The 17,488-nt window shown below is 47.4% G+C and overlaps 1 protein-coding gene across 1 annotated transcript in view; it reads left to right on the top strand.

Annotated features, from left to right (window-relative positions):
• LGR6 (leucine rich repeat containing G protein-coupled receptor 6) overlaps nt 1–17,488 on the top strand; it is a 136,116-nt gene that overhangs the window by 82,929 nt on the left and 35,699 nt on the right. Inside the window, exons 5-6 of the mRNA XM_035561359.1 lie at nt 7,355–7,570; nt 16,828–16,899. Of these exons, the coding sequence (XP_035417252.1) occupies nt 7,355–7,570; nt 16,828–16,899 (288 nt within the window). The remainder of the gene's footprint in view (nt 1–7,354; nt 7,571–16,827; nt 16,900–17,488) is intronic.

Genomic DNA, 17,488 nt, shown 5'->3' with positions numbered 1-17,488 from the left:
GTGGGTCACACGTGTTCAGTGAGAAGCTGTGCACTGTATGCACGACCATCAAGGCTCAAGGTTGTCAGCAAAGGCCAGTGCTTTTTCCCAGTGTAGTCCAAGAGCTATACAGCTGAGGGTTATTTCACTTCTAAAACAACGTTGGATGCATTGGAGGGTCATGGAGGATCCTTTGAGTGCTTACTCAGCACAAGGAATAAGCTTGCTTGGCCCAGGGGATCTCAGGGTGCAGGGACCCATTCAGAGCCCCTCACCCCAGAGAGCAGTGGGTCCTGCTCCTTCTGCCCCCAGCAGCTGCTCCTACCTCCTGTGCTTGACAAACACCATGTTTCCCCCCAAAAAAATGCAGGACCTGTGGGCCTTGAGCCACTCTTCTTAGTCTCTGGCTGCTTTCTGCACCATGTTCTGCACTTTTTTTCTCTCCAGGCACAGGGGGCAATGCCAGGTTCCCGGGGAGAGGGCAGCTCAGGGAGTCAACATGGCAGCTGCCCGCCTGTCAGCAGTTTCTGTAGTTGCACAGGGATTTTGGCAGGCCTTCCCGCACGGTTTCTGACCTGAGGGGTTTTGGAGGTGTCTGCAACTGGAGATAACAAAGCCCTCTTGTCTGTACCAGAGGCACATTGTGTGGAGTCTAGGTATTGCTCTGATTTCATTTCCTGAGCATCCCTCATGGAGGGCTTCCCAGAGGGACGTGTCCCATTAAGTCAGGAGTGAAGACTCATTGCAGTTCAAACAGAGCCCTGCAGACTTCTCCACCTGGTCCTGTTCCCCAGCCAACGGACTGCGGACGTGTTTGCCTCCTGAACCTTCATTCATTGCCTGTGATGGCTTTCACAAGACTTTTTGGTCTGGAAAGGGAGCTGGGAACTCTTGCAAGTCTTGTTTGAGGGCTGTGAGCTTTCCTGTGGCAGGGGCAGGGAGCCCACATGTTGGAGCAGGCCTGCAAGGCAACGCTCTCCACATTCAGCAACGTGTCCTTCTCCCGCTGTATCTGCAGCACCGTACGACCACAAGGACACGAGGGGCAGAGCAGACCAAACCCGGTTTGCCACCTTCCAGGCTTGCAGTGCAGTCCCTGGCTGCCTTTCTCCTACCCGTTTGGTACCGGCTGATGGAAGGAGCCCTTGCTCCCCACCTAGGTTATCTGGGACCCAGAGCCTCATGCCTCTGCATGTCCAGGCCCTACTGGGCACTGTGCCTGGCAGGATGAGCCCCACGCATGGAGCTGGCTTCTGGGGGAGCCGCGAGGAGGGAGCCAGGCTGGCGTGGAGTGGCTCTGAGCAGGCTGGAGCCATCCTCCCTCGCTGTGCCCTCAATGCCTTGCACCACAAGTTCCCCGGGAGCTCAGAAGCCAGGTACTGACTCAGTGTATCTGGGAGTTTTGCCTGAGAAAGGAGCAGAGGTGTTGGCCCCAGTCATTACTAAGTTATCAGAGAAGTCTAGCTGCAGTGACATCATCTCCTTCTTATGTTACTACAAGGAACTTAGATCCTATTATTGGATAGGAGGTAACTCAATCGAGCCTTTCAAGATAAACTCAGACAGGAAGAGAGACATGATTGCCTGAAGGCACCAATTAGGCATTTCTGGTGAGATCAGCTCTGTTCAGCAGACACACATGCACACTGGGGCCAGGGAAGACAGAAAGCACCTCGTTCCCCAAGGAAGGGGCTGTCTCTGGGAGCAGTGGGTAACCACACTGCTAGGTCTGTCCTCACTCCTTCGAAGGATGCAGCTCCCTCCAGACCCTCCTTTCTTTATGCCCTGTATTCGGCTGCTGACATATAATGAAGATGCACAGTTGTTCCCTGGTTTGGATGGAGAACGGCCCAGCCCTGTACCCCCCAGTACTGCCTCTGATCTTTGGTGGCAAATTCTCTCCAAATTTATTAAGGGAAATAATAGCCCAATATATGGCAAAAATGCTGGGAGGATGGATGGGCATCTGAGGCCCCAGTGTCCCCTTGCGACCAGGCTGTGGGCTGTAGGGGAACATCACAGAGTCTATACTGCAGACTAGTTGCTGTGCATGGTCTGTGTAAGGCATCCAGACAGCCTGCTATTATCAGCTCTACCATGTGCAAGGAAGGAAGAACAGCATTAAAAGTCAGGATGTTCCCTGACAGCATGGCATTGTGCACGTTCATTGCCTTCCAGGCAGCAGCTCTCCCTGTAAGTGCTCCACAGTCAGAAGGAGCTGGAAAGACTTGGGCAAAATTGCTTCTGCCAGTCACAGTCTGAGATTTGCACCACATCTGCTAGGGAACAGTGTGTTTTTGGTTATCCACTGCTGCACACTTCTGCCAGTCATGTTACAAACAGCAGGATGCATGTGCTTACAGGGGTCTCAGAAACGCACTTGCACATCCTCTGAAGTGATCTGGAAGCAGTTCTTGAAACAAGGCAGTTCTTGGAAACTGCTGGGTCTGTGGCACAGGAAAACAAAGATCTCAGATTATAGCTCGACCTGTCAGAATTAATACAAACCTTATGACATGCTTGCTGCATTGGCAACTGCACATAGCCCCACCACCACCTGGACCTCCTGGAATGGCTGTGCTGATTGCTTTAGCTTCTCTTCTGCACACTGGGAAGGAGGAATATCCTGTTATTGCCCTTTTGTGATTAGAAAAGAGCTTTCTTACCTGCTTGGTTCCTTCTATTAATGTTTTTGTTCCCAGCATCATTTCTGGATTGTTCTTGGTAAGAAGGCACACAGATTTTATCCAATACAGACAATGTTCAAAGCAACAAAGTGGCTCTTCAAAGCCCACATGAACCAGAGTCAGCTATGCTCCTGCACTTTGTTGGGCTCTATACCCTGCACCCAGACATCTGACGGTGTCCTGCACAAGGAAAAAGATCCCTTTTCCCACCCCAAACAGGTTTCTTTGGATCCCCACCACTCCCACTGGCTACAGCTGCAGCAAAGGCACCAGCTGATGGGGCTCAGATGTACAGGTGGTTGGTGCTGAGCTGCTCCTCTCACAGATGGGAACAGCTGCTCAGGGAACAAAGATCACATAGGTAAAACCTTAGACCTAAAGTTAAGGGTTTTTTTTTCCCAAACAGATCCCTCTCCCCCTACCCCAGTAGTCCTTGAAACAGAAAATGGAGTAAAATCTGGGCACTCTTAAGACATTTTTGGTTTTGGCTAGGTGTCGTGTTGAAATCATATTAATGCCCCATGACTACCAGTAGTAGATGCAGATCTAACGCCAGAAACCGAGGCTTTCTAGCAGCTGTTGATGTGCCAGCATTCTTGAATGTCCCACTTAAAATCAGCTCTTTGCCTGCGATGATCAGGATAATGCTCTATAGTGCCTTGATTCTCGGTTCAGCCTGTGAAGTCAGTTGGAAATGCTGTCCATGCAGACATCTGGAGAGCACCGTGTGTCTCATCCACTCTCCAGACCTACAGCACTGCTTGACAGCAGGCATCACTTCAAGTCCCACTTCCAAGCCATCCAGCAGCTCTGCAAAAGAGACATCTTCTTTTGTTAGCAACAAATGGGTTAATGCTTGTGAGGAAAACCAACTGAGTGATTTGGTGAAATAAAGATTAAAACATCTCCATGGAAGGTGAGGAGCCAGCCCCAGCCTGCGCTGTCCCATTTACCCACTAATCGGCCCAATTATCTTAGGTATAAATCATAACAGAAAACACTTACAGAGCCAGAGTCACACACTGAAGAAAGGAGAGAACTGTTGGGTTGGTTTTTGTTTAGTATAATTGATATAATTACTAACAACTCTGTGCCAAGAACTTCAGCTTTTCTCCTTCCAGAAGAGAGTGGAGAGCTGTCTGAAAGCCATAGCAATTAGCAATCCCCACATGCACAGCTTTTATTAGAAAGAATGCACCTCTATTCCAGAAACAGCCAGCAACTCCCTGAGGAGCAATTAAACAATCCAGAGACCTTTTGGTACCAGGAACACAGCCATCACTTAGTCCCTGTTCCCTGTTCCCTTGTTGGTGCTGCAAAGGCAGATAAATCCTCTGCCCAGCCAGCCAGAGGTGAAATGCCTTTAGCCGGACACTTTCCTGTTCCTAATTTTAACTTCAGTAGCTCCAGGTAGGTGCAGTTTGCTGTGCTATGGGCCAAACAAGCCGTTGTTTCTGAGGCCCTCGTCCAGCTCATTAAAGGCAGCAGAAAGTCTCCCTTTCACCCCACTGAGGAATCTGGCTGGGGGCTGATTTTCACACTCTGAAGCAGATTAAGGCAGCAATTACATGGCTGGAGCTCACCAACACAGCTCCCCAGGCACGCGGCTCTCCAGCTAGAGTCTCAGATGGCCAGCAGCCACACTCCCCACAACACGCCACGCTGCCACCAGGGCGGAGGTGAAAAGGCAAAAGACTTGGGGCTCATTTCAGTCTTCAGAAGTGACCTCTCATTGACAGGAGGGAATGAGACACAGAGCAGAGGCTGGCTGCAGCATGCTTGGAGCTGCAGCTTGTTCAAAGCCAGTCCCTGTGCAGGAGAATTTACAATCTCATTAGATGAATCTCAGTTATTGCCCTGTCCTAACCATGGGGATTGACCGTCCTAACCATGGGGATTGACAAAGGTAGGGACCTCCATACCTTTGAGTGCCACTGAGTCCCTCAGAAAATCCACCAAGGACCCATCCTACCTCACTGGCACTCCTCTGATACCTACAGGACCATGTGTGTAAGAAAGTGCCCTTCCTGAGCATGTGCTAAATAGCTGTGAGCAAATCTGGCTGCACTAACAGTTCCTCTGACACCTGGGGCACCATCACACTGAAGCCAAACTCTTGTGGCTTGTGCCTATGGCTTCACCCAGGAGCTCACGACCAAAGTGCTGGGAGCACCCTGCTCCCTTGCCACGAACCATCCTTGTGGACAGCTCAGCCTGGTGTTGTACCAGCCCTAAGCTCTGTTTTAGCATCTCCATTTCTGAGAGCTGAATTTGGTTTTGAGAAATGATAACTATTCACAGCGGATATTTTCATTGTCTGTTCTTTAATTAATTAAACTTGAAACAGAGCATTCACTTTAAAACAATTTTCAGTAAACATATAGGGATTTGGATGAAAGAATGTCTCTGTGAAAAGTAAGCAGTACTTTTCCTTTTTTTTTTCCGAAAAACAAATTATGATGCCAAAAAGTAACAGAATTCTTATGCTGAAGAAGGGATGGAAAAATGAAGCAAAGATTAACATTTCCCACACAAGTTTTAATTTTGGTCAAAAAGTTCTTGTTTGTCCCAAAACATTTTGATGAAAATTTTCAAATAGACTCTTTAATCTTATCCTGAGCTGCTGCAGGGTTTGTTTTTCGGCTCTTTATTCTTTAAATATGTCTTCACAGGAAGATGAATGATACTGTGCTCTGAGCTGACTGCAGCCTGGGTGATAGGAGGTAAATTGAGGCAGAATTTGCAACATGCCCATCCTTTCAAGATAAAGATATACACTGTATTGTGTAAGCTTTCTGAGCAAAGATGTAAGCACTGTGGTAACTATACTGAGTTTTGGTTGTGACATGTTCTTGTCATCCTCAGCTCACCCTCCAAAATCAGTAGAGCTGAGTGAAAACCTTTCAGCTGAACAGCCTTGCACGGGAAAATAGAAAAGGTTGCTTTGCAGCAACACAAGCATATTGCAATTTGGAGAAAATCATTCGTGTGGCAAAATGGGCGTGCTGAAATAGTTAATCCACCCTTCGGTTTTGAGGTGATTTTGAATCAAGTCCTGTATATTGCATTCAAAGGACAGTTGTCCAAGGGGGATCTCAGAAGGTGTGACCACAATTCTTCTGCAGGTACAAGTCTCCCACTTCGTCCATCCAGCTCAGACAGCCAGTGCAGGAAATGCCTTTCCCTGTTTCCTAGGATAACCCAAGGCTTTCACCCATGAAACACCACCCCACCGCAGAGACCACAGCTCACACACGGAATCCTCCCTGCTCCGTGCATGTGCCGGGGCTTTAAGTCTCCTGCTGCAGATTTGAAGTTTATGGCAGGGTGGTGGGAAGCGGTTTGTGAACTCTGAAATGTTACGTGTGCTCTTTGAACAAGTGTCTGGCGGAGATGGGGGCAACATGAGTCTGGGGCTCTGCTCCAGCGTTCAACTTTTGTCAAAAATATTACTTTTGATAGCCAAAATACTAATTTATATACTACTTTCTTCTTATGGATGATCATTAATTTGAGGGCTGGGCCATGACAGTTCTGTAAACTGTCTTCTCTCATGCTGTGATAAGAGGCAAAAATCTTTGCAAATTTGAATTCAGAGATCTTTCTTTTAGATAGATTGAGTAAACAAAATAGGCTCTGTTAGCCATGGATTGAAATCAGAATTTTTTTTCTCCTTGGTATAATTGGTTCCTGGTACCTCGTCCAAATTTGAAAGATTTTCCTCTTTTATTTTGATTTTAAAATCTACAGATAACACAATATATCCTGCTCACCATTGTTAAAATAAGAGATCTTTAAGAGAGATGATTCCTAAAACTATTTTTTTACTTTTTTTTTTTCCATAATAAGCTTAATACATTTTTGGCTTCTCATTCTGTTTTGGAACAAAATACAGTTTTAAAAATTAAAGTTTCTAACCAAATTAAATCTCTGCTATTCAACTGCCTTAAGGATTCCACGATGATTAAAAAAAAAAAAAAGGCAATTGGCAAATCAAGGAGAAAGAAAGGCCTGAACATGTGCAACACAGAGAGCACAGGCTTAATTCCTGTGCCATGACATACGGTCTGACTTGCTCTCAGTGCTTCCTGCACCCACGGCTTTACAGGTAACGCTGGCTGTTCAGACCTAACGCAGGACCCCGAGCACGGCTGCCACGTATCTCACATTCTTCAGGCAAATCCTTTCCCTCTGGCATGGGATTTGGCCCATGCTGCTTGGCTTTCCTGCAGAGCCTGTGGCTGTGGGGCTGAGCGGGCTGCGGGGCACTCCGAATGGGACTGTGCCAGGGCACTTGCACTGCAGGGTCAGGCAGACCCACGACAAGGCTGGCCACAGGGGACAAGCTGGGATGCTCACGCTTCAGTGTTGCAAGCCACAGCCAGCCAGTGCCCATCTGGTGGGGTCATATGAAAGGATTCAGCCCAGCTGTTTTGTATAAAATGGCCACTAAATGGCCATCAGGAAGGGACCATCCTCGGCAGTTGGTCAAATATCTCAGGGTGCCGGCAGGAGCCTTGCACTGAGACCTCCCCATGCTAATCACTACTTACAGACTAACCCAATCTCCCTGGCCATCAATCCATCCCACCTCGGCACCAAACCTCCCTTTACATAACGCCGTGGGCACAGAAAGCAATGCTGGATCAGTCTCTCACTTATCCCCACCCTGTTTCTTTCCCACTCAGACGCCTGGATGCAAACCTTATCTCTGTGGTGCCCGAGAAGAGCTTTGAGGGGCTGCTCTCCTTGCGTCACCTGTGGCTGGACGATAATGCCCTGACGGAGATCCCTGTCCGAGCTCTGAACCACCTGCCAGCACTGCAGGCCATGACCCTGGCTCTCAACCAGATCTGGCACATTCCCGATTATGCCTTCCAGAATCTCAGCAGCCTCGTGGTGCTGTAAGCCTTCTCCGCTTCTATTCCCTCGCAGCCGCGGCATCCTCCGGCTGGGACAAGGTGCTGACCTGCCTGACAAACCCTCCTCAGCCCCCGGGGAGCTCCCGCTGCTTGCTCCCGAGGGGCAGCTTTTTGCTCCGGGGGTGGGCAGGCAGGGGACTGGTTCACCAGAGTGGAGAAATCCCCACCATTTGATGGGAAATGCTAAAATCTCCACTCGCTTTTGAAGTTTTTCATGTTTTCCCCACTTGAACGGCCAAAATGGTCCTCGGCATCTTTCAAAAAAAAAAAAAAATGACGTGCATAAAAAAAAATCAGGATCTGGAAACAAAAAGCAGATTTTTTCCACTGAAAATTCAAACAACAAAAAGCTTACAACTTCTATTCCCTCCTCCAATCGCTGTGTTAAATCACAGTCATAGAGTGGTTTGGGTTGGAAGGGATCATCTAATTCCAACCACCTGCCATGGGCAGGGACAATTTCCACTAAAACTACAGGAATTTCTATTGAAATTTAAAAAAAAAAAAAAAAAAAGTGAAAACTTGCAATCGGGTCAAAAAACAATTTTTTTTAAATTTTCTTTTCTTGGAAAACATGCAAAGAAAACTGCTTGAGCAAATATGATTTGGAACAAAAGGCCTGAGCTCAACACCTTGTCCAAGCTTGTGTGTGCTTATTTGCATGACTGTGTAACATACACCACTTACCGGTTCCTTACAGTGATCACAGCCCCATGGTGCATGCTGTTGTCCAGTTTGCATTATAAATATTTTACTGCCTCAGAGCAATGTAGGGAACGGGACTGCTGTTGGAGGACACCAGGTCCAGGTGGGACGCATTCACTCCACGGGCAGTGAGACACTAAAACACTCCGCAGACTGTAATCAGAAAGCAAACTAATGCCATGGGAGTTACATCAGGAGGTGCATCCCTTCAATCAACAGAGGCTTGGATATTATCTGGCTTTTAAAAGGAAGTTTACATGTGCAAATTAGCTAGTCATTGACTTTTTGGTGTTGATTAATAAGTTCAGGTGTGATTGCCAATTACTTCAGAGCTCCTGTATCTACATGAAATGCTAACTTTTAGTTTGGTAATATGCCTGTTGATATCAGCGTATTAAGTAACCTCAACATGTGGTGCCTAGTGAAAGCTTAGCAATTATTTCACTTTCAAAATTTAAAGTGTTTACTAAAACCATCTAACACAGAAAGTGCCTGGACAAAGCACAGTCCACTGTTTTATTAGCATCAAATTCAGCTGTTTAGACAAATCACAAAGGCTTGTTTAGGAGAAACGCTAAAAGCAACTTAAGAAATGTCAAATAAGTAGTTTTCACCCACAATAGTGCCCATTCTACCAAGACATCCTTTGACCCATAATACAAGCACTTCATTCAGCCTTAATAGCTAGCATGGAGGGTGAGCTGACATTTCAATTGTTATTCCAGTCTCAAAAGCATGCTGCTTTCATTCTTGCTTATCCCATACTTTGGGTGCGAAGCAACTCCTTAATTAAACAGGCAAGCTCAAGAAATAAAAGTCAATGACCATTAGGTCGCAAGGGAGAGGATAATATCCCACCACAGACAATTGGATGGGAACATATGTGTGATCCTGCCAGGCGCTGTGGGACACGAAGCTAAATTTTTGTGGGATCACAAGTGTTTGGCAGAACTGTCCCCATAAATCTCTCCCATGCTTCCATGCATACCCCTGTCAGCACGCAGCCAGTGGAAAGTCACCCAGTGTTCTTCCTGCGCCCCTACCGGGGACTTTTCCCTGCCTCACACTCACCCACCAAGCCAAGAAGCTCCCAAAAGCCAGCAGGCAATAAAGCTCGCGAGGAGACTTTTCCACATGGGATGCAAAGGATACGCACATGCATCCCTCTGCCAAGGTCGTGAACGTGCAGGTGGATGGAGAAGAGCCAGCTGCTGCCCAAAACTTCAGGAAACTTCCAGCCCGAGAGGTAAAATGAGCACCTGGGGGAGGAGAGACGAGAACAGATGTGGAGGAGCAGGGGGAATCTCTCGTTTACAGCCTGATTAATGCTTGTGGGCACGGCTGACCATGGCTGAGGGTGGAGATGTGCTTCTCCTCCTCCCACACCTTGGGCTCTTGGGAGAAAGAAACACGGGCGATCCTCCAGTGCTGACACAAAGAACTGCCATCAGGACATATGAGCCTCAATCTGGAACAAGTTAAGGGGTTCAGTCTCTGCTGATAAATTACACCTCTGTGGAGGAATTCCCTGATCTTATTCCCAACTATTGCTGCTGCAGGTTTCTCACCAGGGTTGCCGGGTATTCGGTAAGCAGAGTCTCATGTAAATCACTCAGCATGAAATCCCTGAGGCTCGGGAATTGGCACCATCCTTTCCCAGCCTTGATAACAAGGGCTTCATGAGCTGTGATGTTGGCACCATGCTGTGGATGGCAAAAGGGAGACAGCTTCTTTGATCAGGGTGTCTCATGGGAACAGGATACTGAGGATGTTACCTCCAAGTCTGCTCTGTTCAGGACGGAATGTGTCCTAGCATATACAGGCAGAACTAGTCCTAAATATTTTACAGCTAATGATTTGTATGAAACAGATTTTTTTACAAAAAGCATTTTCTTTCTTAGGCACAAAGGGTTTTTTCATTTAGAAGCTGAGCATGTGAAACCCCCATGCTGCTGTGCTGACAGGCTGATAAAGAGCATGACAGCCGTTCTCGTTAGTGTCCCTTGTTCCCTCTGTCGGCTGAATTCAGCAGAAAGGCAACTTCCAAACCTGGAATCACAGCACCTCTTCCAGCCCCAGTCCCAAAAGGGGTCCATGAGCCCTGCAGTGAAATCTCATGGGAGACAAATTTGGGAACCATAGCCAGGAATTCCCACAGCGCTGCAGAGTCTCTGAGCTGGGCTGCAGTTCCCTTTCCTGGTGTCACCCAAGGAGACGAGCTCTCTCAGCACAGATGTTATGCAGGACACGGGATGCTGGGTGGGACACGGGGTCAGGGTGCCCTCTCCTCCACAGGCCAGGCAGAGGAGGGGTTGCTCTGCAGCCCTGTAATGGTGGACCTGGCTAGCGAACGTCTTTGGGAAGTTTTATGTTCATCACACAGCAGGAGATCCCTAAAGTTAGAGCAAATGAGGTTAAAACCTGGGTCCTTCTCTGTCTGGGTCCTCAGGGAGCCTCAGCTCCTGGAAATCGCTTTAACTCCAGCATTCCTGCAACACCGTCAAAAGGAGTCAGCATTTGATACCTTACATCAAGCAAGCTTGGAGCCAGTGAGTTACCTCTGCCCCATAATCGGAAAGGATGCTCCTGTCCTCTTATCTGGCCCTTACCCTTGTCTGCCTGCACACAGGTCTTTCAAAAACAAAGACTACAGGAAAAGAAAAGAACATATGGACAATATATGAACATATGAACAATATGGACAGCTGCACCAGGGGCAAACTGAAGGTGTCTGCGGCCATACGAGATGCCTTAGCTTGGGCCAGCATCAGATGGCTGAGAAAAAAAAGTTTAAGAAGAGGGTACGATGACAGTTCTCCTCCTTCAGAATACATTCACAGGTCCATTTATGTCTTAGGGATTTCCCAAACCAGAGATGAGCTTTTTATTTTTAAGACTCATTGCTGGACTTCCTGCCCATGAATTTGTCCAATGGCTTTTGGCACAACAGTAAATTTTAGGCATTCAAAATGTTCTGTGGCAAGGACCTCCATAGGTCAGTGATCCACGGGTACCTCCTTAAGGTTGTTTTCATCCTGCTGCCGGTTAGTTTTGCTTAATGCCCCTTAATTCTTACACCCTGTCTCTACCTGATGTGTGCCATTTCTGTATTTGTTACTGTCTGTCCTGCCTTTCCTGCATCGCAGCTTTTCCAGTCTCCATCCAACTGGCTGCTCTGTAAGCAGATGTTAGCCTATAAATCACATTTGTTCCTCTGCACCTCTAAGTGGAGAGACCAGAACTGCACACTGTAATGAAGAGAAAGATGAACCGTGAGTTTACACAGTGCCCCAGTGCCCTTCTGTAGCCTGTTTTCTCTTTTTCTAGTCATCCCTATGACTTGGTTTGCTTATTTGACAGCTACCGAACAGCAAGAGCTCTTTCCTGTAGATATTTAAGAGGCTGTTAGTGTGTATGTTCGTATAACACTATTTTCCCTCTTCTACATCATCTTACATTCATGAAGCCTGAATTTTAGCTGATGTTTTACTGTCAAGGACAAGGAACTCAGCCATGAGTGCTTCCCTCCTAGGCCACCCAGCAAGACCTTCCAGCTGCGTTTGCTGAGATCTGAGGTCACCAAATGAAGCAAATTCTAGCAGAACTTCTCTCTTACAGTTTTTATTATGTAAGGACATGATGCAGCTCTATCTCTAACAGCACTAAATAGCGACTAGAGGAGGAAACCAATTTCCAGGATGCCTGGGTTTGCAATCCTCTTTCAGTCCTTGATCTGGCATTTTTCTGGGCAAAGCTTTCAAAAGGGCCCCCTCATTTTCAGTGCCCTCTGTGCCAGGGAGCAGATGTCAAACATCTCATCCCTGCTTTCCGGAGGTGCTGGGAACCGGTAACTTCGGGTGGCAGCTTAGGAACCGGCAGAACACAGAGCTCCCCTGCAGGACAAAGCCCAGCGTGTCAGCTCAGTGCAGGGCTGAGCCTCCACCTTCACCTGTACAAGGGGGTTAACAAGTCCCTCTCTGAAAGAACCTCGGGGTTGGTGGGGAGTGCCAGGCATGTGCAATTCATTATTACTAAGAACAATATTGCCTGGAACATCTGGGTCCCATTCGTGGGCCTTTTAATTTGCAAAAGTGCCTTTTCTCTCTGAGGACCGAGCGAGCTGCCTTGGGAAAAGTGAGTTTCTTCCTCCAGTACTTGAGGAAGAAATGAATTGCACTCCAGTGCACGCCCAACAGTGTCACTTCTGATCGATCTCTGTTCTTTGCCAGACAGCTCTAATGCTGGCCCTTCACTGTCAGGAATAATCCATGGGAATTTGCACCATTTATGATTTAGATTTCTCTACTTATCCATGGCCAAATTGAGGAAAAAAGACAGCTTTGCCACAATAGATCTGGAAATTCGTCATGGCAATGGCTGGCACAGTGGGAAGATTCACATCAAGTCAGATTTGAACTAGGTTCAAAATCATCTAATGCAAATAACCGATGGAGAATGTTTGCATTTGTCTTTTTTTTTAAGATGAAAAAATGAAGTCATTAGAAATGAAAGCAATGGAGAATCCACCACTTCTCTTTGTAGTTTGTTCCAGTGGTTAATCATCCTTAGTGTTAACAAAAAAAAAGAAAAAGCTCATATTTCCCATTTGAATTTTCTTTGGCTTTGACTTCAGACATTTGTTCTTATTATTCTATTCTCCACTAAATCACAGAACCATTTTAGTACCCATTTTCTAACCAGGAAGGATCCTATACATTATGCTACACTCATTCCCTTGATCTTACTTTTAATAAGCTAAACAGATTGAGTTCTCTAAATCTCCATCCTAGTTTTTCCCAGCCCTTGGATCATTTTTATTGCTCTTCTCTGCACCCATTCCAAATTATCAACATCCAGCTTACAGTGTGGATACTAGAAACACATTTAGCCTTCTAGAGCTGGTTTCACCACTGCACTACTCAGCTACAATATCCCTTTCCATATTCTCTCATTTATGCAGGCAAACGCTTTTATTGAAGCAGTATTTAGCATGTTAGCTCAAACTGTTTTTCCCTTGTGTGTAAGAAAAATGATGGAGTTGCCCTGTCCCCTTGGAGGTGGCATTTCCACACATGGAGCTTGTACTGCTGTTGCATGTGCTGGGCTGTCTCACAGTTTAGCACAAAACTGTTCCTCAGATTTTCTTAACGCACTGAAAAAACATATTGAAAGGGAAATGAAATGAAAATGAAACAAAGTCTACTAGGAGTTTTGCAGGAATGATTTGGGATAACCTCATTTTAAGCTCATATTGTGAAAAAAAAAATGTTGCCAAGGGCAGCAAACCTTCCTTCTAGAAACTGCTGTGCATTGGGGGGGGGGGGGGGGGGGCAGGGGGCACAAATAAGTCTTGTAGGTATTTCTTTCTGGAGTGTTTCTCGAAGAGACCAACCAGGATGAAGTGTCTCCCTCTAGCCTGTCCTGGGGATTATGGCTATTTGTTATTCTGCTTTTACTGTAATTTGTGCTGGTTTTGAGCAAGGCAGAGCATGGCTTCACCTGGCGCAGCAGAGGAGCTAACCCACTTCAGGGGCATGGTGGCATTCATGCTGCTGCAGGAGCACGTGGGGCAATTTCTCTGCCATCCTGCCAGAGGCCACCAAGACGATGGCTTTTGCGATGAGACCACTGTTCTCCAATGGAGGTGCATAGCTGGAACACACAGCCAGTCTGTATGCCAGCCTACAAAAGAGCAGTGACTGTCCTGCTTCTTCCTGGGCAAAGCCACTTTCATGGATGATTGCCATGACTGATTATTAACTGATGGTTGATTAACTCCCCTCTGTGGTACTGACCTGAAAAGGGAGATACAGAGACCTTAATGCTTGCTGATAGGAGCAAGGATAGGACAGTGGTGGATACTAGCTCCATGGGAACAGGAGGGCCTTAAAGACTTCTCATGTTTTTGCATCATGCGATGGTTGTTTATAGCCCAGAACCAAATATCTCAAGCTGCTATCATACCAGCTGTAATTTACAGGGCAGAATATAACGTTGTGTGGGCTGAGCTCAAATTGACAAACATTGGAGATGTTGCAATTCCACTTGTTAAAATGTGTTTACCACTGGAGAAAGAAAAAAAAAAAAAAAAGGCAGGATGGAAGAAAAGAATGTCTTTTCAAGTGTTTACCTTTCCAGTTTATATTGCATTCAAACTTGCTTGTTTCTATTATTGCCATGTGGTTGGGTAACAACTCTATTAAGCTTGGACAGCAATTTTTCTTATAACTCTCTTTTTTGGTTGCTCATAATTTTCTCACCAACAAAGAACACCCTTCTGATGATTTTCATTACTCTGCCTCCAAACAAAGCACATTAGAGCCAAATATAAACACAGCAGGTGGTTGCTTTTCTATTCTCCCTCCATGACTGACTTGAGCAATAGTAGCCAGACTGAGCTGCTCAGCATGCCCAGCTTAGGCAGGACAGCCTGCTGTACCACCCCAACAAAGCTCCAGGGAGCTCACATCTTCTCCAGCACTCAGCATTTCCTTTCTCCTCACGCTGTTCCCTCACTGCAGGCAGAGGTATGGGGCCAGAGGTTCCTGTGGTACCTCTTGCTGTGATTAGAGAGAGCGACTCCAGATCCAAAGCCTCAATTTGCCAAATGCTGGATCCAGTGTGCAAAGGGACCCAAGTGACTGGCATCATCTTGCGCTGGAAGTGCCAAGTGAAGTAAGGGCAACATGATCTGAAGCTATCCCATAAAACTTGATAGAGGAAACCGTCTGGACTTGAACTTCTTTTCTTATGACAAAGAGAATTTCTCCTGTAAGATTCAGCCTCTTTTCTCCCCTAAGAGTCACAGGCAATCCAAGTTTTCTTGCACATAACTTCCTTCTCTTTTTCCCTGTTTGCTCAAAGGAGCAAACATATTTTATCACAGATCTTTCCCCTCCCTTCCCCTTCCTCCGAAATGTTTGCATGTTCTCGTCCCAACGACAAACATCCGTCTTGGGCTGGTTTCTGAACTGCAGTGTTTTGCAAGCCCCTACCAAACTGCCCTAGAGCCTGGCTGTTCCTCCACTCCCACCTCCCTCCTGTTTTACCCCAGAATATTTGGCAGTGGGAGCTGTGTGTGCTCAGCCAAACAGTTCACACTTGAATCCAGGTGGAGTGAGAGATTTTTCAAGCTGAGACAGATTTAGATCAAGCAGCAAATAACGAAAAAGTCATTGATCCACCTGCCAGTGTGGAGCCTCCCCCAGGCTCTTGGAAGGAGGCAGCAGTGTTGGATGAAGGCTGGTGCATCCCCGAGCGTGGGCAAAGGAGAAAAGGACCCCACAGGCAAGTGGTGTGGCAGAAAATTAACCACATATTGCTCTGTCTTAAAGGAGAACATGGACTGTAAAACGAACTGATGGGGAAACATACCCTGATGGAGACCAAAGAGGAGGACCTTACCTCCTTGGTGGGCATTCCTCCACACAATACAGCCCTCGCTGGAAGTGCAGGCTGGGCAGCCGTGGCTTGTTGTGTCCTGTTTTTCATCAGACTTTCCCCAGGCTGCTCACAATACCTTCCCGCACAGATTTCAAGGTGCCCTAGAGTGAGATTTCAGAGGGAGATGCACAGGCAGCCATGCGGCGCCCACCAGCTGTAAAGGAACCCAGGTGGCTCAAGCACGCTGATGCGCGCACGCAGTCTCTGACAACCCAGAGGAAGAATCCAGGAATGAAGATCTTGGATTTGCCAAAAAACAGACATGGGAGTAGGAGGCCTGTGGAAACAGAAAACCTAGCAGATGAGAATCCAGGAGAACTCATCACCCATGGAGCCTCCAAGGCAAAAATACCACAGGCGGCTTTTCAAGCCAGCAGGCCCCCAGCACCAGCATTAAGGCAGGGAGCTCCAGAGCCCCTAAGCATGAGATGTTCATGGCATGTAGCACGAGGAAGAAGGGGCACAGGGAAAAAAATCTGTCTTACTGTAGAGAATGTGCATTGGCCTGTTGCATGGCCCTGGCACTCCAGCCAGACACTTAGAAGCATTAAACTAAAGATAACTTTCATTGCAATCAAACTGGAGCTGATCCAGGAACAGGCAGCATATATATATATATATATATATATAAGGAAAGATAATAAACTGTGACTAACAGGATGATTTTAAACTCAAGGCCTTCTTGCTGCTATTAAGGCTCCGAGGAGTCCAAATATGACTCTGTCCTTAGATAGCACCCAGTGCCCACAAACAACTGGTGAAGTCACACAGCACACAGCAGGGTTGGTAGCAATGTAAGGTGAGATTTAGTGTTTCTTGAAACTTCTTGTTTAAGCATGTTCATCCAAGGTCACCCAGTGGCTGTGAAAGTGGAGGTCTCTTATGTCAGCCTGGATTTCCTGGGAGAAATGGGAGCTTGGTAGCTGCTCCAGCACTATTACACCTGGCTTGTGTCTGATGAGGCAGGAGAGGAGACCTTATAAAACCCCTCATCATCCCAGCCCAGGCCACGCTCAGCTTGTCCCTGTACCTCAGGCTGGCAGCAAAAGGTCATCTTACATCTCCCCTGACCATCTCTGCTTTGTCCGCAGGCACCTGCACAACAACCGGATCCAACGCCTGGGAGCCAACGGCTTCGACGGGCTGCACAACTTGGAAACCCTGTGAGTCACCTCTTGTCCTCTCTGCGCGTGTTCACCCCCGGTGTGCTCTGTCCCTGCCCAATAACAGGGTGCAGTGTGTGTTCGTGAGCCCTTTCAGCTCCACCACGCCCCAGCGAGGTCTCGGCTGCCTCCAGCACAGCCTGCAGGAAAGCTCCGCCGCTCTGGGTCAGCTCCCACTGCACATTTGCTCTTCATCGTGCCCGGGGTGGTGGCAGGGCAGCCTTTCTGCCTGTGTCTGTGCTGCTGCTGCAGAGGGGTCAGCATGGGTGGGAGGCTGGGTGGGGGCTCTGAAGCTGTGGAAACAATTTTAGTGCTGGTGCAACCCAGAGAACTTGCACGTATGCCTTGCTCAGCGTGTCCCCCACCACCACCACTCACACACGGTCCCAAAGCCTCCAGAACACCTGAGGCCACCCAAATGCAGGGGTGGCTTGAGTTCAAGGCTGTTAAAATTTGTGGGGATCTATGGAATGTCTCTCTGAGATGGCCTCATGGCACCACAGGGAGCCAGCTGACTTCACGGTGTTCTTGGCATGGCTGGGTAGGAAATCTGTCTGGAACCACAGAGGGTGGGAAGCAGGAATGAACT

This window comes from Cygnus atratus, chromosome 24 (genome assembly GCF_013377495.2).
Source record: "Cygnus atratus isolate AKBS03 ecotype Queensland, Australia chromosome 24, CAtr_DNAZoo_HiC_assembly, whole genome shotgun sequence".
NCBI lineage: Eukaryota > Metazoa > Chordata > Aves > Anseriformes > Anatidae > Cygnus > Cygnus atratus.
The sequence above is the reverse complement of the archived record's forward strand: the minus strand, read 5'-3'. Positions and strand labels throughout refer to the sequence as shown.